Consider the following 27,163-nt stretch of genomic DNA (forward strand, 5'->3'; position numbering starts at 1 on the left):
GGAGTTCAGGGTCAAGTTTAAGGTGCTGGTTTTGACCTTTAAAGCCCTACGTGGCCTAGGACCCACATACCTATGGGACTGCCTCTCCTGGTATATCACAGAGGACCTTAAGGTCCACAAATGACAACACTTTGGAGGTCCCAAGTCACAAGGTGGTTAGATTGGTCTCAACTAGGGCCAGGGCGTTTTCAGTACTGGCCCCGACTTGGTGGAACACTGTCACAAGAGACTAGGGCCCTGCGGGACTTGACATCTTTCCACAGGGCCTGCAAGACAGAGCTGTTCTGCCTGGCCTTTGGTTTGGACTCAGTCTGAACCCTTATGTTTTCCCTCCCCTTACAGTTTTGATCCATGGGCTACTTTTAAAATGAGGCTGCATTTTAACCTGTATTTTAAATTGTTTTGTTGTTGTTGTTTTCCCCTATTATGTTTTGCTTTATTATAATTTGCTTTATTATAATTGTATAATTATAATTTTACTGGTGTTAGCCACCCTGAGCCTGGTTCTGGCTGGGGAGGGCAGGGTATAAATAATAATAATTTTTTTAAAAATGTTATTTCATTATTATTATTATTATTATTATTATTATTATTATTATTATGATAATTATTATTATGAAACAAGCTTTCATAATAACAGTCCACTTCATCAGATGCTTGAAGTGTTATCCTATGTGTGTGAACTAGGATATGGGAGACTGGGGTTCAAATCCCCACCTGGCCGTGAAGCTCACTGGGCGCCCTTGGGCCAGTCACTGCCTCTCAGCTTAATCTACCTCACAAGGTTGTTATTGGGATTAGCTGAGGAGGGGCAGTCATGTACACTACCTTGAGCTTCTGGGAGAAAAAGGTAAGAGATAAATACAATCAATATAATTATTATTATTATTTATTATATTGATTATATTATTATATTGATTATATTATTTATTATATTGATTGTATTTATATCTTACATTTTCTCCAAGGAGCTCAAGGTAGTGTACAGAGGAGCAGGTTTGTACTCTGAAAGTACTTCTGGAATCATCTCTGTCACAAGAGGTGACCTCAATGGATAGGAGAGGCTTTCACCAACTTTGGCTAGTAGGACAACTGTGGCCATTTTTGGACCAGAATAGCCTAACCACTACCATCTATGTGCTGGTAACTGGATTGCTGCAATGTTCTCTATGTGGGGCTGCCCTTGAGACTGCCCTGGAAGCTGTAACTAGTGCAAAATGCATTGGCTCCCTGCGGAAGAATATCACCATATTACACAAGAGCTAAAAGAATTGCACTGGCTGCAAATTAGCTACTGGGGCTGGTGCATAAAGCCCTATATGATATGACTTGTGACCAGGACACCTAAAAGACTGTCTCATCCCTTATACACCCAACTGATCACTGTACTTTGCAGGAGAGGGCGTCTTGCAGGGACCACCCTATCTGTGGGTACATTCCGCATACTGTAGGAACCTGGACTTTAGTGTAGTGGTGCTACCTTTAGAACTCTGTCCTATTACATATATAAGACAGGAACAATTTCTGCTGTCTTGTGGACATCTGTTGAAGACTTTCAACTTTCAACAAACCCCATCCCTAGCTCCACGCCATTCCTCTTCAAGTCTGCTCCAACCCTGTGTTTGCCTGACAGAGAAACACTTTCCCCTCATATTAGCCACACCCTGCCTGTCCTGGTCTCCCCCAGGTTTCTCAAGCCATCTTCACTGTTTTTTGGTCTACTTCAGTCTTTTTAAGGGGCCAAGGATGTTGGGAGACTCAGGCAGCTGGGTGCCTTACTCTGCACATTATCATGGAAAATATGCCTCTCTTTCTGAATCACAGAGCTAAAAGTGGGCACAAACTAGACTTACATTTATGTTCCACCTATATCATTGAGGAAGATAAACATGCAACTAGTTCACTCTTCTGAAGTGCAAATGGACTCAAAAGTGACCGTGTTTTGATTGTACTCAGTTAATTGCATGTGGACTGCCCTGAGACCTCCAGGTATAGGGCGGTGTATAAACTGAGTGAGTGAATGAATGAATGAATGAATAATAGTTTCTGAGAATTTTATATGTTTGTATATTGTTAACAATAGGGACGCAGGTGGCGCTGTGGGTTAAAAGCCTCAGCGCCTAGGGCTTGCTGATCGAAAGGTCGGCGGTTCGAATCCCTGCGGCGGGGTGCGCTCCCGCTGCTCGGTCCCAGCGCCTGCCAACCTAGCAGTTCGAAAGCACCTCCGGGTGCAAGTAGATAAATAGGGACCGCTTACCAGCGGGAAGGTAAACGGCGTTTCCGTGTGCGGCTCTGGCTCGCCAGAGCAGCTTTGTCACGCTGGCCACGTGACCCGGAAGTGTCTCCGGACAGCGCTGGCCCCTGGCCTCTTAAGTGAGATGGGCGCACAACCCCAGAGTCTGTCAAGACTGGCCCGTACGGGCAGGGGTACCTTTACCTTTACCTTTATATTGTTAACAATACACTTTTTAAAAATGTGCCTTTCCATCATTCATTTCCAAGCGCTGTGAGACATCACTTACACCATGTCATGTGATTTTTAAAGTCACCATCTGTTCAATCGTTTTGTTTTCAGTCTAATGAATTCTTTGTGATATTTACCTCACTATCCATATCTGGTGTTTCTTCTTTTTGACTTGTTACGCTGGTTTCATCAGCTGGATGGAGGTGAGAAGTGAAGAGAGAATAAAAAGAAGAAAATTAAGAGATTAATAATGGGATCAATTATGAAATGGAAAGCAACATGAAGTAATTTCTCTTGCAAGCTTGTGTTCTGAGTTTTATATTCTGTGCTATACATTTATTCAATTTTGGACAGCAGGAATGGGGAACCCATGGCCCTCAAGATGCTGCTGGACTCCAACTCCCACCAGCCTCAGCCAGCATGGCCCATGGCTAAGGATGATGGGAGTTGCAAGCCCAACAACATATGGAGGAGGACTGCCTCCCTAGTTTGAGGCAAGGTAATAGTACCTTCAATTTTTGGGTATCCCTCATTAGATGCTAAAACTGCTGCTTTAAGAGCAATGTTGCCAATTTTTAAAAGATTTTTGCATTAAAAAGTTCCTGTTGCTTTAAGCACTGAACAAAATACAAATCTATTTGCTATTCTCCTTGTTCCATCTTGCTTTCTTTATTTCTCTGCTGCCCTTGATATATTCAAAATGGTATAATCAATTCTTCTATTATATCCTTCCTTAAAACTACTTACCGCCGAGGTTCTTCTTCTCCTGTTACATGTTTGGCTCTTTTCTGCTTTCCCAAATTTGAATTTCATTTTTAAAAGGGGATGGGGCCTAACTCACTCCTTTTCATGCATTTGAGTGTACTTTCACATTTAGTTTGGCATAATGTGAAGGATATAGTGAAATAGTGAAGATTTGGTCATTCAAGAGTACAGTAGTACTTTGGGTTAAGAACTTAATTCGTTCCGGAGGTCCGTTCTTAACCTGAAACTGTTCTTAGTCTGAAGCACCACTTTAGCTAATGGGGCCTCCCGCTGCTACCGCGCTGCCGGAGCACGATTTCTGTTCTCATCCTGAAGCAAAGTTCTTAACCTGGAGCACTATTTCTGGGTTAGTGGAGTCTGTAACCTGAAGTGTATGTAACCTGAAGCGTATGTAACCTGAAGCGTATGTAACCTGAGGTATCACTGTATTTACTATTTTGCATCTCCTTGACTGCCTTGACTGATATTGCAATAAATTTCTTCATTGGTTTCCCAAATGGACATCTGGGGATTAATACATGTACATTCCAGAAAGGTACCACCCCTAGAAAAATAACCAGATTTATTCAGGATGTCTCTGCAACTTTTGAGCTGGAATATAAATGGCTGCAACATCCCGGAAAAAGGAGGAAAATTTTTCATATATTAAAAAAGGAACAACTGGACATTATTTGCTTACAAGAAACGCATGTGACTAGGCTCCACAGAAAAGTATTAATAAATAAAAGACTTGGCCAGGAATTTATATCTTCAGACAAAGTAAAGAAGAGAGGCGTGGTGATATATGCAAAAGAGAGCCTGTCACCTAAATTTTTATTTAAAGATGAACATGGAAGAATTCTGGCAATTGAAATACAACATCAAGGAGAAAAGATTCTGATATTAGGAATTTATGCACCAAATGAAGGGAAATCGAAATTTTTCAAGAAGTTGCATGAGACCATGCTGGATTATCTGGACTATGACAACATCATTATGATGGGAGACATGAACGGGGTCGTATCAACTAACATGGATAAGTCACAAAGCCAGAATGTCACAAAAGACGGCAGACTACCAAAGACCTTTTTTGAATTGACAGACAATATGGACTGGATTGACATTTGGAGAACGAAGAATCCCTTGGGAAAAGAAGGAACATTTTTCTCTGAAGCCCAGCTGACTTGGACAAGAATCGACCAAATATGGATAACTAGAGGTCTGGCACCCAAGGTCAGAAAGGTGGAAATCTGCCCAAAAACCTGCTCCGACCATAACGCACTGAAAATGGACATGATACTATTACCAACCGGCTCCTTTAGATGGAAGATGAATGACAATTTGTTCAGATATCAGGAGACTATTAAGAAGGCCCAGAAAGCATTGAAGGATTACTTTGAGATAAATATGAACACTACGGTGGAAAAAAGAATTATTTGGGATGCAAGTAAAGCTGTGATGAGGGGGTTCTTGATACAACAGAATGCTGTAAGGAAGAGGATACAAAACGACAGAAAAGATAAGATTTTGGAGAAAATAAAAGAACTAGAGAAGAAGTTAAGACTAAACCCGAAGTCACAGCCGATCTTGAGAGAAATCAAACTCCATCAAGCACAATATTCTAAACTGATAAACCAGGAAATAGAGTGGAAGATTAAATTAATGAAACAAAAAACTTTTGAATCGGCAAATAAATGTGGGAAACTGCTAGCTTGGCAGTTGAAGAAGAGACAAAAATTAAATACAGTTACAAATTTGGAAATTGAAGGAAGAAACATTCAGAACCCCACGGAGATTAGAAAATGTTTCCAGAAATATTTCAAAAAATTATATACTCAAGGGCTGCAGGATGAGGCTGAGATTAAACAATTTTTGGAGAAAAATGGACTTAAAAAACTGTCACAAGAAAATAGATCACTCCTGAACGGTAAAATAACACGTCAAGAGATTGAAAATGCCATTCAGAACATGAAATTGGGCAAATCTCCAGGGCCAGATGGGCTAACCTCCAAGTATTATAAGACACTAAAAGACTACTTGATACAACCACTGATGGAGGTTAGCAATGAAATTATGGAGGGGAGGAGGGCGCCGGATTCGTGGAAGGAAGCATTCATCACATTGATACCTAAATCGGATTCTGAAAAGACACAACTTAAGAACTACCGTCCCATCTCCCTGTTAAATGTGGATTACAAAATATTTGCAGATGTCCTGGCAAGTAGACTTAAAAAAGTTTTAAATGAAGTAATTCACAAAGACCAGGCAGGCTTTCTCCCAGGTAGACACATGTTTGCTAATACAAGGAACATTATTGACATCTTGGAACTTTTGCAAACAGACATAAATACAAAAGCAGTGCTAATTTTCATAGATGCGGAGAAAGCCTTTGATAATATCTCTTGGAAATTTATGAAGGGAAATTTAAAAGAAATGGGAGTGGGTCGGGGTTTTGAGAATGGGATTGATGCAATATATTCAGAACAAAAGGCTAAATTGATAGTAAACAATGTGGTTACAGAAGAGTTTAAAATTGAAAAAGGAACACGACAAGGCTGCCCGATTTCCCCTTTGTTATTTATTTCGGTTCTGGAGGTGCTCTTGAATATGATTAGAGGGGACCGGTTGGTGGAAGGGATTCAGGTCGGAGCGAAACAATATAAACTTAAAGCTTTTGCAGATGACCTGGTTCTGACCCTGCAGGAGCCAGAATCTAGTACAATAAGAGTATTACAATTGATTCAAGACTTTGGTCGGGTGGCGGGATTCAAACTAAATAAACAGAAAACTAAGGTGCTGGGAAAAAATCTGACAGATATAGAGTCGGAACGGTTTCAGAGAGAAACAGAATTAACTGTGGTTAAAAAAGTAAAGTACCTAGGGGTAAATATAACAGCAAAGAATCTGAGTCTATTTAAGGATAACTATGAAAAATGCTGGTCTGAAATTAAGAGAGACTTGGATAGTTGGACAAAATTGAAACTTTCTTTGTTAGGCCGAATTGCTGCTGTTAAGATGAATGTATTGCCAAAGATGTTGTTTTTGTTTCAAACATTGCAGATTGTGGACAAGACGGAGTGCTTTCGGAAGTGGCAGAGAGATATATCTAAATTTGTCTGGCAGGGCAAAAAGCCCAAAATTAAGTTTAAGATACTAACTGATGTGAAAGAAAGAGGGGGCTTTGCCCTGCCAGACTTAAAGTTGTATTATGAAGCCGCAGCTTTCTGCTGGCTAAAAGACTGGCTACTTCTCGAAGACACTGATGTACTGGACTTGGAAGGTTTTAACAACGCTTTTGGTTGGCATGCATACTTATGGTATGATAAGGTTAAGATCAATAAGGTCTTCAAGAACCATATTGTCAGGAAAGCAGTATTTAATGTCTGGACAAAATACAAAGACTTATTGGAAAACAAAACTCTGAGGTGGCTTTCACCTCTGGAAGCTAAGGCCCGAAAAAGACCCAATATGGAGGCCAAATGGCCAAAATATTGGGAAATACTAGAAAAAGATGGAGACAATTGGAAATTGCAGAGTTTGGAGAAAATGAAGGATAAAGTGCGAGACTGGTTACATTACGCTCAGATTAAAGAAGTCTTTAAAAATGATTAAAAGGTAGGGTTCCAGGTGGAGAAATCGAAGTTGGAAACAGAATTGTTAGAACCAAAGACTAAGGTATTATCAAGAATGTATAACTTGCTGTTAAAATGGAACACACAAGACGAAATGGTTAAATCGGTTATGATAAAGTGGGCTCAGGACATTGGGTATAATATTATGTTTGAGGACTGGGAAAGGTTGTGGACCACTGGGCTGAACTTCACTGCATGTAATGCTCTGAAGCAAAATGGAAATGATATATAGATGGTACATGACCCCAGTTAAACTTGCCAAAATATACCATTTGTCTGATAATAAATGTTGGAAATGTAAAGAACATGAAGGAACATTCTTTCACCTCTGGTGGACCTGCCCTAAAGTGAAGGCCTTCTGGGAAATGATATATAATGAGTTGAAAAAGGTATTTAAGTATACCTTCACTAAGAAACCAGAGGCCTTCCTTCTGGGTATTGTCAGCCAGAAGGTGCTAAAGAAGGATCTAACATTTTTTATGTATGCAACAACGGCAGCAAGGATACTCATCGCTAAGAGCTGGAAAACTCAAGATCTACCCACACTGGAAGAGTGGCAGATGCAGCTGATGGACTATATGCAACTGGCCGAGATGACTGGTAGAATCCGAGACCTGGGACAGGAGAGGGTTGAGGAAGACTGGAGGAAATTCAAGATTTATCTACAAAAATATTGTAATTTGGTTGAATGTTAAGAAGGATGCTAGATCACAAATAACTGCCTACCACTGAATTAGATCTGAATTTGACGATAAGTGAGATTAAGGAAAATATAAATTTCTTGGAGAATTGTTAGATTTTATTTAAATGAGCGGAGATAAGATCGCAAACAAGTGGGTAATTTGCTTGGAAAAAATTTTCGTAACAATGTAAGTGGGAGCGGGAGATGTGAGGGAGTCTAAAGAAGTGACGAAATTATGTTATGATATAAGTAATGTCGTCTATTTATGCATTTGTATTCAAAAAAACTTTAATAAATATGTATTAAAAAAATAAATAAATGTTGCAACCTCCCCTAAAAAAAAAACAAAAAAAAAACCAGAAAGACTAATAGGACTTGAGAGTCTGTTATTGCCTGCACAACTAAGATACTGTTATGATACATTATTCGCATTTATTTATATATTGCCTTTAAACCACAAATGCCTCAAAGCTGTGAACATCTTAAAACAAAATACCTGTCAGGGGCTCAGGAGCAGAGGCACAGGGGAGAGAGGAAATGGAGAGCGAAGGGGAAGAATCGGAGGGCAGCGTAGGGGAGTATGAAAGTGGCCCGAGAGATTCCATGAGCTTCTCCAGCGATTCAGAAGATTCCCAGAGGGGGGCGCCTATGGCCAGGGCAAGGGGGGTCCCAGGGGGTACACACCAGAAGCAAGGGGCCAGCGGGGACTCCCAAAGCAGCAGCGGGAGATCGGGACCAGCTCCTCCACCAGAGCGTAGTGGGGGGGAAGAGTCCCATGTATCAGGGCCAGCTTCTCCTCCAGCAGGGAGAGAAGATGAATCAGGGCTGGCCACGCCTCTATCGCAGAGTGAGGGAACGGAGGGGAGGTCAGGTCCAGCTAGCCTCTCCGAAGGGGGAAGCAGTGACAGGAGCAGTGTAACGGTCAGAAGAAAGGTCGCCGGCTGGGCGCGCGCGCCAAGTTCGAATGTACAGGCGCGCGGCACAGCAGGAAACACGGATTGGGAACCAGGTCCTAAAGCCCGCCGGAGGGAGGGGGAAGACTCAGGGGACTCAGCGTCAGAAGAGTCTAGAAAGGGCAAGACCCCAGCGGACAGGCGGACCCAGAGGAGGAAAGAGCAAAGGAAGAGGTGGAGCAAGGCTAGAGTCTTAAACTGGTGTCTGGGGGGAGGAGACTCAGACGGAGCTTCAGCGGTCTAGGGTTTAAGACGTAGAGCTGCGCGCCGCGGCTTTGAAATTGAAACTGCACTTCAATAAAGACTTTTATATATAACAACGGACTGGCGTTGGTCCTTTGTGAGCTGGGACCTCGGGCAGCTCTGACAATACCTAATACAGATCATTTAAGTGACACAGAGAAATTAGTAAGCAAAGCAATATGACAGCAAATTCACAACATATGAGGGCCAGAGTAAATCCTTCCCAAGGTAGAGAATTAAAGGGTCTTTTCATAAACCTCATAGACTTCAAGAATTCAAAAGCAAGTCCTATTGAATTCAACGAGGCTTATTCTCAAGTAAATGTGGTTTCAACTGCAGCCTTAGGGGTTGGAAACATGAACAGATAATGAAAAACACTAACAGTAAAAAAAAAAAAGCTTACCCTACATGGAATAATTAAGGATGCTCTCACCACAACATATTCTAACTGTTTGGGGTGAACAAGTAATTAGCATACTTAACTGCCAAATAATATTTTTTAATATAATAGCATTACATTTTATATGCAAATTAATTAGAACTTCAGAACTTCCTTTAAACATGCTTATAATTCACCAGCATCAATTTAATTACTGCATTATTACTGTGATTTAGATATGCCAAGAATAAATATTGGAGGACCATAACCTTTATTTTAACTATAATTTTTTAAAAGTCCTTAAACAATATAACAGGAAGAGATGAATTAATACTGGAGGTGAAAATCAGCAGGTTGGCTGAAAAAGTCAATTCAGTGTGAAAGCTACAACAGAATAATTCATCCTCTGTTAGAAATGCTGTAACTACTAATTTCTAATTCCAGATACAGCAACAACCAAATTACTATAATTATTGTGAAAAATACCACTTACATCAAGATGGCTCAAAAATGGTTTTTTTATTGCATTTTCAGAGAGAAAAAATATATAATCATTTTCAAGCTAATCAGCTCAAAACCCTTTTTTATTAAAGCTGCATGAAAACATAATTATTTGTAAAAGCAAACTTATGAATCAGCATTTGTCAAACCAAGTGCAAAACATAATGGTAGCATCCCCTGCTGGTGTAAAATTTTGCATGGGTTAATTTAACCACATTTCAAAGCTACACACAATAGCGTAACCACAAAAGCAGGTATTGGAAGCTGTACATTTACTTGCAAGAGCTCAGTTAAAGCCCCTGATGGTAATGCATTTTTCCCAGGCTCATGCATGTCATTATCTTTCAGTTATAAGTTAACAATGTTCACACTTCAATATGCTAGAATAACTTGAGAAAATAGAAAGTTTACAATGGGTGTATTTGCCTTATTGCATGACACTGTGACTGTGCTCCAACCTGCACAGCTTTAACCAGGAAAAATGGATTGCGTTCAAGTAGGGTTGCCATATTTCTAGAAGTAAATTCAGGACAAAAAACTTACTGAGCTCTTTTTGGGAAATGTCTGGGAAATTCCAGATGTATGGCAACCCTAGTTCAGGTGAAGATTTCTCCACAGGACAACTGGAACATACATAGAAAAACTAAGGTCTACAGTTAGAGCAAGCTGGAATTAGCTAGAGAAAGGTCCCCCTAATGGAAGCACAGGAAGTAGCTGCTTACTCACTGAGTTTGAATATTTCTAGCCTTGGACTTTGGGGCAGATATTAACCCATGTGACCGCCTAATGCCCATGGAAAACATTCATACCAAGTACTTCCCCTTGTTTCCCACTGGAGGCAGCGGGGGGTGGGGTGGAGGATTCTCTCTGTAATAACAAACTCTCACCTGGGGGCTAGGTATAGAAACCACTTTCTCAAACCTTCTGACAGACTGGGCAATTTCATCTATTTCCTTTCTTCTCTGAACAAAAAAAGAGGAAAAAATCTACTATAAAAATGAGTTCCTTATATAAATACCATCTACTTCCCTTGTCTCTCACCTGAGCGTTTAACAATATTCAAACCAATGCAGTTAATTAAACTGCACAAAGTGTTGCATTTTTACCTATGTCACTTGGCTTCCGTGGTGGCTTCAGAATGTCATCTGGGTGTGGTTTACATAGTCCGTGGAAGGGACCCAAGTCAAAACAGTCATGAAGCAACTGTATACTCACTTCAGAGCATACACTCATGAAGCCCACTGCTATGCCATCATCCTGAAACATGATAATTGAACAGATGTCAATCTTTTTTTAAAAAGTATTTCAAAAGCTAAGAAGGGACACCAGTGCTTTTTTATGAGGGGATGCAGGGGTACGCATACCCCCCTAAGCATTTTGTGGATCTAAGTTTGGCCTCATTGAGGGGCAGTATTTCAATATGAGTAGGAAAATGAGAGTACCCCTAAACATATTTTTTTAGGAAAAAAGCACTGAGGGAAACCCATTGGCCAATCTAATTCAATATGCCCTAAATAATGCTTTCTCATATAACACAGCTAAAGAATATCTTAAATAGAAATGTTTACAAGAAGTATCTATTTATTCTGGAGAAATTTTAAGAGCAAACCGAGCAATGTATTATAATGTAGAATTTGATTAGAGAAGTGTATTCGTTAATATGCAATGCCAAATGCAATGTGAAATATAGTGGTACCTCGGGTTAAGTACTTAATTCGTTCCGGAGGTCCGTTCTTAACCTGAAACTGTTCATAACCTGAAGCACCACTTTAGCTAATGGGGCCTCCTCCTGCTGCTGCGCCGCCGGAGCATGATTTCTGTTCTCATCCTGAAGCAAAGTTCTTAACCCAAGGTACTATTTCTGGGTTAGCGCAGTCTGTAACATGAAGCGTATGTAACCTGAAGCGTATGTAACCCGAGGTACCACTGTAATTGAAATTAGAATATTATTTTCATGGGGAATGTTTGCTTAAAGGTAGCTGAGGACAGATATAAATTAACCACGTTTTAATGTGCTTGTAACTGCCACTGTGCTAACCCTGCTATGTGAGAGTAAAGAATCGCTCTTCCAAACCTCTCTCTCCAACGGTCTTGGCAGAAATAAATACTCCTGGATAGGAAATGCCCAAAGACCTCCTGATTGTATTATATGGACCCCTCAAAGCGGTAGAAATTACAATCTATTTAATAATAGCTTACTGAATAGTCATTTGTCAAGACTGAAAAAGATCCCCAGACTTCCGGGTTAGTGCCTCCGGCAATGGCGGAGTTCCTCCGATCGGGAGGAATTTGCTCCGTGGAAATCAGGGTCTGACCGCCACGGCGAGGGCGGAGACCCACTAAAATCACAGGTGGGAGAAGCTTGTGAATGTGGGATTCGGCTGGCACCCTTTGCGCCTCCCCTGCTCGCGGGGAAACCCAGTCTTGGGGATCCGGAGCGACGTGGGGTGAGCGGCGCGGTGCTTCGAATTGACTGCTTCTTTCACGGAGTGAAGCCGCATTGCTATTGCCAGAGAGCGCTGCCTTTTTCCTGTGGACAATTTGACTTCAAACAACTACCCGTGAGTAGAACAGAAAATTGGATTTACAAACGTCTTAATTTGGTACCGAAACGGCAAGGTTTCAAACAGGAAGTCCGCCTTCCCCTTTTGTAAATAGATTGAAGCAAAGAAGATGCAAGCTAAGGTCTTGGAAAGCCTTATGTAAAGGATTAAACTTCCATTGATTGAAATCATTAAACCCCCCTTGGAAGCAGGAGAAGAGGGGGGAAATTTTGGATTGTGTAGCCTGCAGGAGAGAGTGATAAAAATTAAATTATCACTACTCTGAACCTGGAAACGGGCTGCCAGTAGATTGATGTTTTTGGGAGAGTTCATTGACAGTGAAGAGAACGTATGTTGACAGTTAGTTAAATAAGAGAAATATATTGTTTCCATTGTCCTCTTTTGCGTTTAAAAAGGAGGAAAAGTAACTGAAAATTGAAACTAACTTTATTTTTTGAACTGTGCTTGAAAGGATTGATACAAGTGGAGACTGTTTCCCTCTAGAGGGAGCTTTTGAAACTGTTACAAGAGTGGAGCTGGGAAATCTCCATCTGCATGATAAGAACTGTGAGAATCAGGGATTAACATTGGACTATTTAAGAATGTCGACAGGAGAAGCCTTAACGACTGCATTACGTAAGATAAGCTACTCGTTGGAACAACTTCACAAGAAGACGGATGTTTTGACTACTAAAATTGATAACTTGGGACAAAAAGTGATTAATTTGGGACAAAAAGTGATTAATTTGGGACAAAAAGTGAGCACCAAAACAGAAATTATTCAGGATTTGGTACAGGAATTTACTTTTGCAGGATAAATTGTGGAAAAGGAGAAGGAGAAAGTTGTTGTTGTCGAACCTAAAGTAATACAAGTGGGAGCCTCAGTCTTACAGAGGCAAATTGAGGACTATAAGTTGAGGCCTTTTATGATTGAAACTAGAAAAAGTCAGATTTTGAGGATCGGAGCCCGGCCTGGACTGGAAAAGGAAAGTTGGAAAGATCCCTTCATGCAGGGATTAACTGACTTTTGGGACATGGACTTGGGTCAGGAGGAGTTTGGAGTTCTGGGGGCCTTTGGATTTGGAGGAATCTTGAAACATGCCCTGAAATACTTTATGGGTCTTAGCTTTAACTATGGAAATTTGGCTGACCTGTCGAGAAGGAATAAAAGTATCGTTAGGTCGGAGTTTCCCTGAGATCTGCTCTTTAGCATCAAAGAATATGAAGAAGACCTGCAGAAGGGACGTGGAAAAGAGTTAAGAGCCTCGGACATAAGATCTCCAGGTTGATGGACTGTATGGAGTTGACGGAAGTGACTGGCAGAGTCCGAGACCGGGGAGAGGAGATGGTGGAAGAAGATTGGAAAATTTAAAGTTTATATATAGAAATATTGTAAAATTAATGAGTGATAGAAAAATGTTGGAATGAAATTTTATGGCCTTAGTGGAAATGTTTTAAGGAGTTAAGCTTAAATAAGTATACTAGTTTTAATGGAAATAAGATTAAAAATATGTTAGGACATTTATATGATAGAAAATAGAGAAAGATGGAAAGGAATTGCTGAAACAATTAATGGAAGTGGAATACAAAAAGGGAGGTGAGAGGAGGTCGATGAAAGAAGGGAATGAAAGATAGAATATGGAAAAGGTATGATGTATGCTTTTAAATTGTTTTTGTATTGTATTGTTTAGTTTATTGTGTTTAGTTTAATGTGTTAAGGTTGTGTTTTGTATAGTTTATATATTGTATTGTATTTCCCCCCCTCTTTTTTGTTCTTTTTCCCCCTCTTTTTCCTTCTTTCTTCTTTTTCTTTATTGTAAGTTTTAAAAGTAATAAATATTATTTTTTAAAAAAACAAGACTGAAAAGATCCCATTACAACAAAAACATGGTTAATAAGAACTTGGGAAATTAAAAAACACAAGCAAAACTAGATACTTGGATGAATCCTAAGCAGGTTTATTCAGAAGGTATCCTTGATAAATACGCTTAGGATTTTCCCAGTCAAAATTTGTATAATTAAACTTTAGAGCAAGTGTGGGGAACCATCCCTCACCTTCCTCTCCCAGGACTAATTTTCAATGGGACAATTTTCGTTGGCACTGCACCTGGGAAGAAAAAGAGTAAACTCCTCCTCTGCATTCTGTGTTTCCAATGAAAAGCAGGGCTGCCTGCCTTTACTACTGCTGCTGCTGCTGCTGCTGCTGCTGTTTAACTAGAGTGACTTCATGTTTAGTGCTACATCTTGTTTGGCCCTTTGTTACACACAGAAGTCATAGCACTAAGGAAAATGGCCCTGTCTTTTAGCATCATGCAATTGTTTGACCAACAGTATTAGACAAAAATAGCTTTCCAAGTGGTTCAACTTTTCGTCTAGGTCCTAAACCAATATTTTTCTAAAGAACTGAATTGACACAGCTGGCATCAACACTTCAATAAAAATAAAAACACATATAGTTCCCCTTCCCCCTTGATCATTTGTTTGCTTAGCTGAACAAAGCTGGAGCCCTGCAGTTGCTTGGCTCCAATGTAATTTTAGGCCCAAGGCTCAGCTGAAGCTGATTAAACAATCTATCTGCCATATGTGCAGAAAGAACCCGCCAGCTTCATTCTTTGGAGGGCAAACTGACTTCTATCTTGGCCCACACGGCAGTGCTTTCCCAAGCTACAGCAGCACTGATGAACCTCTGAAGGATTTTCTTGGGTTTGTATTGATAATTGCCAGACAAGGGTGCAATATTTATAAGATAGGCTTTGAACAAGTGTTTTACTCTGCTAAATGATTAATTGAAATCAAGCTGTAAGCACGCTACACTGGTGTCATTTAAACTAAGGAGTTTATTAAAAATACTCTGCACCACTGTTTTTCAACCTCTTGAGACTGATGAACCTTCTTTGCACTCAAAATTAAATAAGCCCATGAACTCTTAACACTTGAATACATGGTGATGCATTTCCCTTAAAAACAGTTAAATAGATAAATACATAATTTATGACTAAGATTGACAGACCACTGGCTAGTATTTTATTTTTGCTAGCATTTTTTAAGCTAAAGTTTCACAGCTATACTCTGCCAATGCCTTCTTTACTTACTGATAATTGCTGCATTGATTCAAGAGCGGCAGGCAAAGCCCTGAAGATGATTCACCAAGAGGGAAGTCCCACAGCCATCCCTTTCCCCCTGGAAGTACTAGATCCTTAAGATGATGTAAAAGAATAAACACTTTTCCTCTAATGAACTCCACAGCAAAGTTTACAGTTACTACTGCAAAACTAAAACAAGAAACTGGCTGGCAACTGCTTTTCAATCATAAGCAGTCACTTCTGCCTAACCTTAGTAATACTAAAGTAAAGAAACCAATGTTTCATTGAACTGAAGTCAGAACATGGCAGAGAGCACTAGCAAACCAATGAAATCCAAGGGCTTATAACAAACTTAGAATAATTACAAAAAAGGCTTTTATGGGTATGTTCGTAGCAAAAGGAAGAACAAAGAAACAGTGGGGTCACTCAGAGGATAAGATGCTGAAATGCAAACAGGGGACACAGAAAGGGCTGAACTCCTCAATGCCTTCTTTGCCTCAGTCTTCTCCGATAAAGAAAACAATGCCCGACCTGAAGAATTTGGAGCAAATGATTCAGCAAAGGAAACACAGCCCAGAATAACTAAGGAGATAGTACAAGAATACTTGGCTAGTTTAGATGTATTCAAGTCTCCAGGGCCAGATGAACTGCATCCAAGAGTATCAAAAGAACTGGCAGATGTGATCTCAGAACCACTGGCAGTCATCTTTGAGAATTCCTGGAGAACAGGCAAAGTCCCGGCAGACTGGAGGAGGGCAAATGTTGTCCCTATTTTCAAAAAGGGGAAAAGAGAGGACCCAAATAATTACCGCCCAGTCAGTCTGATATCAATACCAGGGAAGATTCTGGAGCAGATCATTAAGCAAACAGTCTGTGAGCACCTAGAAAGGAATGCTGTGATCACCAATAGTCAGCATGGATTTCTGAAAAATAAGTCATGTCAGACTAATCTGATCTCGTTTTTTGACAGAATTACAAGCCTGGTAGATGAAGGGAACGCAGTGGATATAGCCTACCTTGATTTCAGCAAGGCATTTGACAAGGTGCCCCATGATATTCTTGTAAAGAAGCTGGTAAAATGCGGACTTGACTATGCTACCACTCAGTGGATTTGTAACTGGCTGACTGACCGAACCCAAAGGATGCTCATCAATGGTTCCTCTTCATCCTGGAGAAGAGTGACTAGTGGGGTGCCACAGGGTTCTGTCTTGGGCCCGGTCTTATTCAACATCTTTATCAACGACTTGGATGATGGACTCAAGGGCATCCTGATCAAATTTGCAGATGACACCAAACTGGGAGGGGTGGCTAACACCCCAGAGGACAGGATCACACTTCAAAACGACCTTGACAGATTAGAGAACTGGGCCAAAACAAACAAGATGAATTTTAACAGGGAGAAATGTAAAGTATTGCACTTGGGCAAAAAAAAAATGAGAGGCATAAATACAAGATGGGTGACACCTGGCTTGAGAGCAGTACATGTGAAAAGGATCTAGGAGTCTTGGTTGACCACAAACTTGACATGAGCCAACAGTGTGATGCGGCAGCTAAAAAAGCCAATGCAATTCTGGGCTGCATCAATAGGAGTATAGCATCTAGATCAAGGGAAGTAATAGTGCCACTGTATTCTGCTCTGGTCAGACCTCACCTGGAGTACTGTGTCCAGTTCTGGGCACCACAGTTCAAGAAGGACACTGACAAACTGGAACATGTCCAGAGGAGGGCAACCAAAATGGTCAAAGGCCTGGAAACGATGCCTTATGAGGAACGGCTAAGGGAGCTGGGCATGTTTAGCCTGGAGAAGAGGAGGTTAAGGGGTGATATGATAGCCATGTTCAAATATATAAAAGGATGTCACATAGAGGAGGGAGAAAGGTTGTTTTCTGCTGCTCCAGAGAAGCGGACACGGAGCAATGGCTCCAAACTACAAGAAAGAAGATTCCACCTAAACATTCGGAAGAACTTCCTGACAGTAAGAGCTGTTCGACAGTGGAATTTGCTGCCAAGGAGTGTGGTGGAGTCTCCTTCTTTGGAGGTCTTTAAGCAGAGGCTTGACAACCATACGTCAGGAGTGCTCTGATGGTGTTTCCTGCTTGGCAGGGGGTTGGACTCGATGGCCCTTGTGGTCTCTTCCAACTCTATGATTCTATGATTCTATGATCCCTGACTTACGAACGCTTCTCCAAACAGACAGCCTCAACCAGACTTACCCAACCTGGTGCCTTCTACATATTTGGACCACAAGTCCCATCAGCCCCAGCCAGCTTGGAAGTTGTAGTCCAAAACATCTGGAGGAGACCAGGTTGGAGAAGGCTGGCCTCGGGTTTGTCAGGCTAGGTTCAGCCTGACAGGTAGCAGCCATTCAGGATTATTTTTGGGGAACCTCTACAGAAAAAGGGGTCCATCCTCCTCCATCATCAAAGATGCCACTTATTTTGTAGGAGACCTCAGCTCATAGAAAACAATGAAAAAATCCATGATTTTCCCACCAGGAAAAAAGACAGAAGCAAAGGCAGTTCTGTTCTCTTATTTTCTGTGAATGTTTTTGTTTTGTGTGTGTAGATTTGCCAATGAAAATGCAAATATTGTTCTTTGTTATTATCCTAGTGTAACAAGTTGAAAAGGAGTTTGTGGCTCTCCATGGTTCATGTCAACTCTGCAGTGTAGTCCGCTATTAACATTGCAGGTGAAAGGTAAGTACAAATCAGAGATATACACAAGAAACTTGCAACAGAATTCAGTATTATTATACCTGAAGTGGAGGTACAGACAGCAATCAGGGAAGGAGGACTATAAAACAGATTGCAACAGAAGCACTGGGGAAGGGAGTGATCAACTCTTTATCTAAAGGCAATGTTTGCAATCAAAATGCTCCTACTTTGCGCCCACAGGTATTCATTAGCAAAGCGTAAAATGAAAACTCCAAGTCAAACTGGATGCCAGGTGCTGTGTTTTTATTGTTGCATGTATATACAAGCTTTTTCCCCCTCCAACAAGTACATGGGATGGGTCTCCTGCTCCTCATTTAATCCCCACAATAACCCTGTGAGGTAGGTTAGGCTGAGAGGCAGTGGCTGGACCAAGGGTGCCCAGTGAGCTTCATGGCCAAATGGGGATTTGAACCCTAGTTTCCTAGGCCCTAGTTCAACACGCTAACCACTATACTAGACTGTCTAGATATTTATAAAGTGCTGTTGAGTGAGAGATGAGATAATGTTTTTTTTCCAGTTGTTAGGCAGACTTAGTAGTAAGTAACTTTTTTAATGGAGTTGTGTTTTATAAAACTTCATATTTTCTGTACTACTATCCTATAATTTAACTGTAGCAGATGATTTAAAACAGAAACAAAAGCCCACAACCAAATATCCCACAGAATAAAGGAATCAGTTCAGTTCAATATAAAGAAATTAACAGATGCCAAACAAGCATTAAATGATTTTTACTAAAAAGTGAAAAGCCAGTAGAATCCTGGTTTTGCCAACTCAACCCTTTATACACCAGATTCTGCTAAGCTCTATCTATGATTTACCAAGTGCCAATCAGCTTTTCCCATGCTCTGCCCTTGACATGCCAGTTTGTGCCATTCCTCAGCCTCACATGGGAGGGGCAGGATTTTTAAAACCAGAAGTTAACAACCCCAAGTAATACCAAAGACTTATGGTCTCTAAAAATATTTCAGCCTCTAACTGTTTCTCTGCTGCTATTATCTGCTGAGCACACGTCCATTTTTCTGGATGCTGTATTTTTTTGACATGTGATGCAAATGTGACTAAATAAGTAAAATTTCAACACAAAATTATGAAAGATAACACTTATGACAAATCCTGGCTGGAGTCATCTATCAAAGGTATGCCAAAGATAGAATACCGTATTTTTTGTCCCATAGGACGCTCCGTCCCATAGGACGCACCTAGGGTTTTTTTTTGGGGGGGGGGAAATAAAGGGGGAAAAAATTATTTCAGGGCGCCCATCTAGGCTGCTATCCATCTAGGGAACTCCCGCAGGGCTGCCTAGGCTGCGGATGTCTTCCTGAAGCCTGGAGAGCGAGAGGGGCGCACCGACCCCTCTCACTCTCCAAGCTTCAGCGAAAGCCTGCATTCGCCCCATAGGACGCACCCAGATTTCCCCTTCATTTTTGGAGGGGAAAAGTGCGTCCTATAGGGCGAAAAATACGGTACATGTCTTTAGCAACGTGGGGGCTACCCATTGCCTCTGCTTTATTTTCCTTCTCAGGAAAGGTGAATTTCTGTGTAAATTTAAGATCAAAGACTGCTTGGATTATTTCTTTCACAGAAACAGAGGTGTATTATAAGCAACCCTGATCATCCAAACACTGCAGATCATATGCAAAAAATGAAGTGATGGCAGTGTGTCCCAACCTCCAGATGAAGTGTTGTTCTCAGGTATCTGGAAATTAATCCAAGCCACCCTCCTATTGGCACATACAGTAACCATCAAAAAGGCAAAAAGCAGTAGACCAGCAGTTATTTTGTAATAAGATTATGACTCACCTCACAAACTACAGCACGATTCTCTTCATCTTGTGCTTCTATCAGTTCAGCAAGGAAGTAATCTCCATAGGTTTTTCTCAGGGTGTCATTGTGGCGTGCAAAGATAGGGGTGAGATCATCGTGGTCTTCCACTCTACAGATGAGATGACTTGTTTAAGAATGTCTGGAAACAATCTACATTTTACTTTGCAGAAGACAAAGTTTGCAAAAAATCATGTGGAAGATGTTCAATGTATAGAGGATCTTAAAATCAGGATGAGCATTTGGAGTAGGTGACCTTGAAATATATTCCAGTTAATTTGATATTTCAGTGCACTTGTGAAATGGCCCTTGCACCCAAATTGAAGTCATTCAAATACCACATACCAACAAATTTCACTTTGTGTTTCAGCACTGCAGCATGCAAAACAATAAAAACAGGCATAGGCAAACTCGGCCCACCAGTTGTTTTGGGACTACAACTCCCATCATCCCTAAGTAACAGGACCAGTGGTCAGGGATGATGCGAATTGTAGTCTCAAAAAACAGCTGAAGGGCCGAATTTGCCTATGCCTGCAATAAAACAAAGTTTCTCTGATCACGTTTAGAATGCCTCTCTCTCAAAAGTAATGAAAAAATATCAGTTATTTACCATTCTCTCTCTCTCTCTCTCTCTCTCTCTCTCTCTCTCTCACACACACACACACACACACACAGTTCCAAGAAGGTGAACATGTTCCATGTTAGAAATTAGATACAGCAATTTCTTATCCTCTTTTTTGTCTTACATAGCAGATTACTACTGGGATTAAATGCTTAAGTAACATTTTTAATATTGAAAAATATCATATATAAAAATGGTTGGACTTCACTTGCTCATTCGTGGGAATAGAAAAAAGGTCTGTAAAAGAGTCAGAGTCACTCTGATAACTGGAGATCTGAAAATGAAGAAAGACTGGAGATCTAAGTGTCTAAACATGTGATGTGTTAACTTTCGTAATAGCAGACAGGATTTTAGTAAAGAGAATTCAAATGGAAAAGAAAAGGGTGTCTCCCCTTCACAGACTTGATCAACCTCAGATTGGTGAAATGCATTTGACTTGGCAGCTAGGAACATCTCTTTACATGGGCAAGCTGTTTACAAGTAAATCTAACTTGGCTTTACAACACACACACACACACACACACACAGCTATTGATGAATATATTTTTGATGCAGTAGCACATTCTAAAAGCTCTGTTTACAACCAAATTTATTTTAAAAGCAGCATAAAATTAAATAAGCACCTTGTATACACAAAACTATACAATCAAAGTGCTCCTGGAATCATCTGCAAAATGCCTTGGTTACTTGGAACAAACCGCTCATAGGTTGGAACACAACACCACAGAAGTTATTTGATCATAAAAAGCAGGGGGGCTTTAAAAATACTGTATTGGGTGCTCGCTTTGGCAGCACATATACTAAAAATACTGTATTGGCCTGAATATAAGCCTCACCTTTCCCCCAAATTCCGACCGTGAAAAGCTAAAGTGAGGCTTATATTCATGACCTTAAGGTATGCAGCCAGGAGCGCAGGGCAAACAGCGCCAGGAGCATGGCAAAACGGTGCCCATCCTGTGCATAGTCCCCCATCCTCTCCCCCAAGGCCGGGAAGGGAGAGAGGAAGGGGAAAGGCCACCAGCAATGCAGCGTGACCCCCCCCCCCCAAGTATGCAGCCAGGAGCAGTGAAGAATGGAGCGACTTACATTTGGGTATTTTTTAATTTTTTTCTCTCCCCCCCCTCCAATTTTAAAGGTGCAGCTTATATTCGGGCCAGTACAGTACATAACAAAGGAGAAGGCATGGGAATGTTGGTGATTTCTTTCTCATCCTGGTACAGATTATTGTGTAATGCTATAGCACACCATTGCTGGAAAGAGATCCTTGTCAGTTAAGGTTATACTTATTTGCACTGCCTGCAGCCCAGAGATGGGAGTTCCCTCCCTTCAGGGTCTCTTTGAGCAATGTGAGAGACACCTGGTTTGCAAGCAGAAGGTCCAAGGTTCAAACCCTGGCATGTACAACTGGGAGAGACCTCTGTGAACTTCTTGAAAGCCATTTCCAGTCAGTGTAAATAGACAGCTTTCTATGTCATTGATGACAAACTTTGTGGGGACTGATTAGCATCTCTAGAAAGGAAAGGTGAAATAATAATAAAAGGAAAAGGGGGGTAACTGAAAGGAAGGAAAGAGTATAGAAGGGAATGAAGAGTGCCCCCCTACTGCCACAGCCATACACCCACTCCAAATCCACCCATCAAACTGACATGCCATTAAGTAGCATTTAATTAAGCTGAATTTGGTAAACAAACCCAAAGCTAAAGAGTGCTTTTAGACACTGTGTTAATGTTCTGATATGAAAAGTACTTCTGGCCATTCATTAATCCCCTCCCTACAAAGGGATTTCTATAGCACAGGTTCTTTGTTACAAGGCTTATGATGACCTCTACTGGTGAACTAACTATTGTGCTTGTTCTATTTTGGTTCTCCTAACTCATTTATTGCTTGCTGGTATTTGAAAATAGCATACAGTTCAATAAACTATTTCAGAAATCTACTAGACAATTGAACCCTTGAAAATGCTCCAAATCCTATAATGAATTTAATATAAATCTCTTCATAATTTTTTTTAAAATGATGTGCATGGGACGAATGAGAACACTTGTTGAAGTTAAAGAGGTCTAGTTGCCAAAAAGGTGGTAGACACACAGCGGACTGGTTCACAAGACAAACCTTGGCTTAGTTCAGTGCAGTGTGGGAACAAAAAGAACCAGCGAGGGGCAAAGCAACTGTGAGCTCCTCTTTGGGAGCCAGCAGCCTGCATATTTTGTGCTCTCCATAAACCATAGGTTGGCTTACCATATCAGATGAACCAGGCCAGTATACTTCAAATGGCAGGTGGGAGTTCAATTGACACTGTTCCTCCATACAAAAACAACCAGCCAAAAACACCAGAAACTGAATGATTCTCCCTCACACTTAGTTTTATACATATAGAAGGGTTTTGTTTTTTTTAAAAAATGTGGCAGAACATTCAGTCATGTGCACCCTCATCAGAAGAATAAAGTGCTGGAGTTCAGACACAAAAAGACTGCCTCAGTGAGAACTAGGCCACAGGAAGTTCCAGCATTTAGAAATTGCTGGAGAATGAGAACTCTGAAATATCACTGGTTTCTTTGCTTATGTAATACAGAATTTCTTTGCAATATAAAAAATATTCCACTTCATATTTAAACATAGGGAAATACTTCATGCATAGAACAGATAATTAGCCAACTCATAACCATATAAATTACTGACCCAACTAAAACTTGGAAAGGAACGAAAAGTATATATGAAAATGACTGACTAAGAATTTGTGAGGCTACAAATGAAGAAGGGAGTAGGAAGTTAACTATCACAAAAATCACATAATAATGCATAACTCTTACCTGGCACAGCGGACATACAGCTGGGGACAATATTGGTGCCTGTGTGACACATACAGATTACAGTCGGAATCCCACGTTGAACCTGCTATGCTCTCCACTGGTGAAAAAGCAGTTGCTAAGTCTATGCCTGAAGACAATAAAATATTATGAAAATGATTCATGATTTGCATTAAATATCTTCAGCCACTAGTAAACATGCTTCAGTAAACAATGTTTTTGGTTTCTGGTACAAATCTTGCTATTAGTTGAACATTTTTAATAAAGAGCGACGTCACATACTTAAAGTGAAATAAGCGTTATGAACCAATATAGGCTGGATGATTTGTGTTAAAGGTAAAGGTAAAGGTACCCCTGCCCGTACGGGCCAGTCTTGACAGACTCTGGGGTTGTGCGCCCATCTCACTTAAGAGGCCAGGGGCCAGCGCTGTCCAGAGACACTTCCGGGTCACGTGGCCAGCGTGACATCGCTGCTCTGGCTAAACGCCGTTTAGTTTCTCAATTTTTCCTCATTATACTTTTTTTATTAATTCATTATAAAATGAATAACTACCAAGAGCTTTTGAACAAAATATGAGCTCAAACCCAAGCTAATACTTTTAATACTTTTATATTAAATGTTGATGTCAGAGAGGACAGAAAAATTCTATAAATTTTGACTCTTGTCTTAATCAGTACACAAATGTTTCCATATCTAGTATATGCTAGACCCGCTGTTATATTTATATATACCTGTGATGGTATATTTTCCAAATGCTCTTATTATAAAATATTTTACTAGTTCATTGTTTTTCTCAACTTTTGGCAGGTATTATCCAGTACAGATCATTAAGTATTTTTTAGAGTGCATGTTCTGTCTAGATGTATAGAACGGCTTTTTACAATAATACTAAAAATATAATAAAATAGTATAATCCTATACATGTCCACTCAGAAAGAAGTCACAGGACTGAAGACTTAGAACCTGGTTGGTAATTTAGAACTAGGTTTTGCAAAGATGTAGTTAATGACTTGTTAAGTTTTTCAGTATGTTAACACTGCCAAGAACTAACAATATATATACATATAGCCCGATCCTGCATTGGAAGCTGGTGTTGTATAGGGGCAAGAGCATGAGTGCAAGTTGGGAAATGCTTGCTTAATATCTCATTCAAAAGGGAGCCTTCATCAAGCCATTATATCTCAGCCTTGGTCTCCCTCCTGCTGTTATAAGATTTACTGAGAATATGTGAGATACTTTGGGTGGTATCCAACTGAGTCGCACTGAGAGGAGACCCACTGAAATCAATGGGCGTCAGTAATTACAGTGGTGCCCCGCAAGACGAATGCCTTGCAAGACGGAAAACTCGCTAGACAAAAGAGTTTTCCGTTTTGGAGGCGCTTCGCAAAACGAATTTCCTATGGGCTTGCTTCGCAAGACGAAAATGTCTTGCGAGTTCCTGCGGGTTTTTCCCCCTCCCCCCCCCTTTTTCTAAGCCGCTTATCCGCTTATCCGCTAAGCCGCTAAACCGCTAATAGCGCTAATCCGCTAAGCCGTCAATGGGTTTGCTTCGCAAGATGAAAAAAACGCTAGACGAAGAGACTCGCGGAACGGATTCTTTTCGTCTTGCGAGGCACCACTGTATTGACAAGTAGTTTTACATAATTGTTTATATTGGTACCAAGTAAAATATAGGATCTGGAGTTCAAGCTGAAGAACTAGGATAGTAGGACACACTATTTGCTTCCTATTTTACCAATATTGAGAGCTATCTAAGCATAGCTTTCAATGTTTCTCTTTTTAAAAGGGAAATTCCCTTATTCCAAATAGGATTCCTTGCAAGAGACTTCCGGGTTGGCGCCATCGCCGAATGGCGGACTCCCTCTGAGCTCCGGAGGGAGTCTGCTCGGCAGGGGCTGGGTTCTACCGCGCCGGCGACGTTGGGACCCTCAAAAACCATGGGCACTGAAACCCATGGGCATGGTGACTCGGCTGGCACCGTTTGCGCCCCCCCCGACCACGCGAAGGAGCCTTTTTAAAGGCTGTGGTGCGGGTGACAGGGGGTGGTGGTGCTGTGAGTCCTCCGCTTCCCCTGCCGAGCGAAGCCGCATGCCATTTGGCAGAGAGCGCTGACTTCTTCCATTGAAAATCTGGACTTAAAAGAACAACCCGTGAGTAATTGAAACTTGGATTAAAAAGGGGAATAAAATTTTTTCTTAAATTCGGAGCGAGCGGGGGAGGTATAAAAAGGAAGTCAACCTCCCCCCTGTTCTAGAGGAGCTAAAGCAAAGGACCTGACAACTAAGATCGAGCGCAACCTTTTCTTTTGATAAAGATATTAATTTCGCGATGGAAAATTATAAGCTGGGCTAGAGGAGAAGAGTGGAATGTGAATTAAAATACAACCCCCCCCCGGAAGCCCCGGGAGCGATCCGTGAGAGCGCCTGGAGAGGAGAAATAGAGGTTTTGACAGCTGTCAAAGGAGCTGCCAAAACTGAAGAACAAAAAGAGAACTTTGTTACTTGGACTTTGCTGGTTACATTTGTTATAAATTGGATATAAACTGTTTAAAACAAGGAATAATAAGTTACTTTGACTGGTGGGTGAGATCGGGAATGAAACTGAGTTACTATAATCCCTCTAGAGGAGCTGTGGGTTATTACAAGTATCGCTGGCATGGAATTTGAATCGGACATTTTATCTCCTGGGAAACTGCAGAAATGGAACACTATTTTGTCTACAGAGGTCTACACACTAAAGGAGACAATAGATTTATCTATTGAAGAATGGAAGGGACTTGACGTAATGTTTTGTTCCTGAATTACAAAGCCTCTGTAGAGGAATTACAAGCTTTTTGGAATTAGAACATTTGTGCAGGAGAGCAGGGGGAAAAAAGAAAAAAAAAAGAGGAGAAGAGAGAACATCAAGAACAACAAGAAAAACAAGAACTGGACAAAGTTGGAAGATAGACCCTTTCTAAGATTGGACATTTGAAATTAAAGATGATTAAAAGATTACTAAAAAGATGGCAAAGCGGACTGGTGAAGGATTATGGCTTAGACTATGGTTCAGATGTGGGAGCTCCAGGAGACAGTGGATTTGATGGACATTGGGAACGCAACCGGGAAAGGGGGGAGGGAAATTTGGAATCCAAAGGGTGTTAAATTATATTTTATTCTTTCTTTAATTCTTTTATGTTAATCTGTATCTTATATTAAAGAGGGGAACTCGTGGAAGGGAACAGGTCGATTTTAGGGGATGGGAAAATATTTTTTAAATTGGGTTAATGATAATAATTTTAAAATTTGGGGTAAGAATTTGTTGAATCTATTTGAAAGAATTGGAATACAACAGGGGGTGGGGAGGGGGAAGTCCTGGAAAGATGATATTGAAAATAAGGCCTTAAATTTGGATGTTTTTCTTTTTTTTGTTATATTTGAAAATCTTTAATAAATATTATTAAAAAAAAAAAGGATTCCTTGCAAGAAAAGGGAAAAGTTGACAACTATGCATCTAAGGCACAGGAACATGGGTTTGCTGGCAAGCTTTCACATTACATCCAGGAGTGTTTTGGAGGAGCCCATATTACAGGACTTTTAGGGAAGTAAAATTGTAAAAATAAAAAACAATGCATAGCTGTGCACACTTATGCAGTTTGAAAGCCAACTGCAAGTTACTTGTTGATATGTATCATTTTATTTCATTTTTAAAGGATCCATTGATCCTCATATTTTTTTCCTCCACTCAGAAAAACCGGGGGGTGGTTTTATTTTTATTTTGACTAAATGAATAAAGTGGTTGGAAAAAGATTAAGTAGTCTCCTCCCCACAGCTGACCATTCCTCCCATAGATGCTGTTCCTTGGGGGTGAGAAACATGTTTGGGAAAATAACTACATTATATGCAGTTTAGGCCTTAGATGATCTGGCAAAAAAACCCCACACCTCTGCTTGAAGCACAACTATTCAAGAGAAACCATGCCACCAGCTCCCTAAA

At 40.7% G+C, this 27,163-nt stretch overlaps 1 protein-coding gene across 6 annotated transcripts in view; it reads right to left on the reverse strand.

Moving 5' to 3' along the window:
* CFAP61 (cilia and flagella associated protein 61) overlaps positions 1–27,163 on the reverse strand; it is a 138,150-nt gene that overhangs the window by 102,182 nt on the left and 8,805 nt on the right. For all 6 annotated transcript variants that reach the window (XM_079983467.1, XM_079983468.1, XM_079983464.1 and 3 more), the window contains exons 6-9: positions 23,192–23,318; positions 19,739–19,871; positions 10,705–10,855; positions 2,602–2,657 (exon numbers count right to left, since the gene is read on the reverse strand). In XM_079983467.1, the coding sequence (XP_079839593.1) occupies positions 2,602–2,657; positions 10,705–10,855; positions 19,739–19,871; positions 23,192–23,318 (467 nt within the window). The remainder of the gene's footprint in view (positions 1–2,601; positions 2,658–10,704; positions 10,856–19,738; positions 19,872–23,191; positions 23,319–27,163) is intronic.

This window comes from Podarcis cretensis (assembly GCF_951804945.1).
Source record: "Podarcis cretensis genome assembly, chromosome: 7".
Taxonomy (NCBI): domain Eukaryota; kingdom Metazoa; phylum Chordata; class Lepidosauria; order Squamata; family Lacertidae; genus Podarcis; species Podarcis cretensis.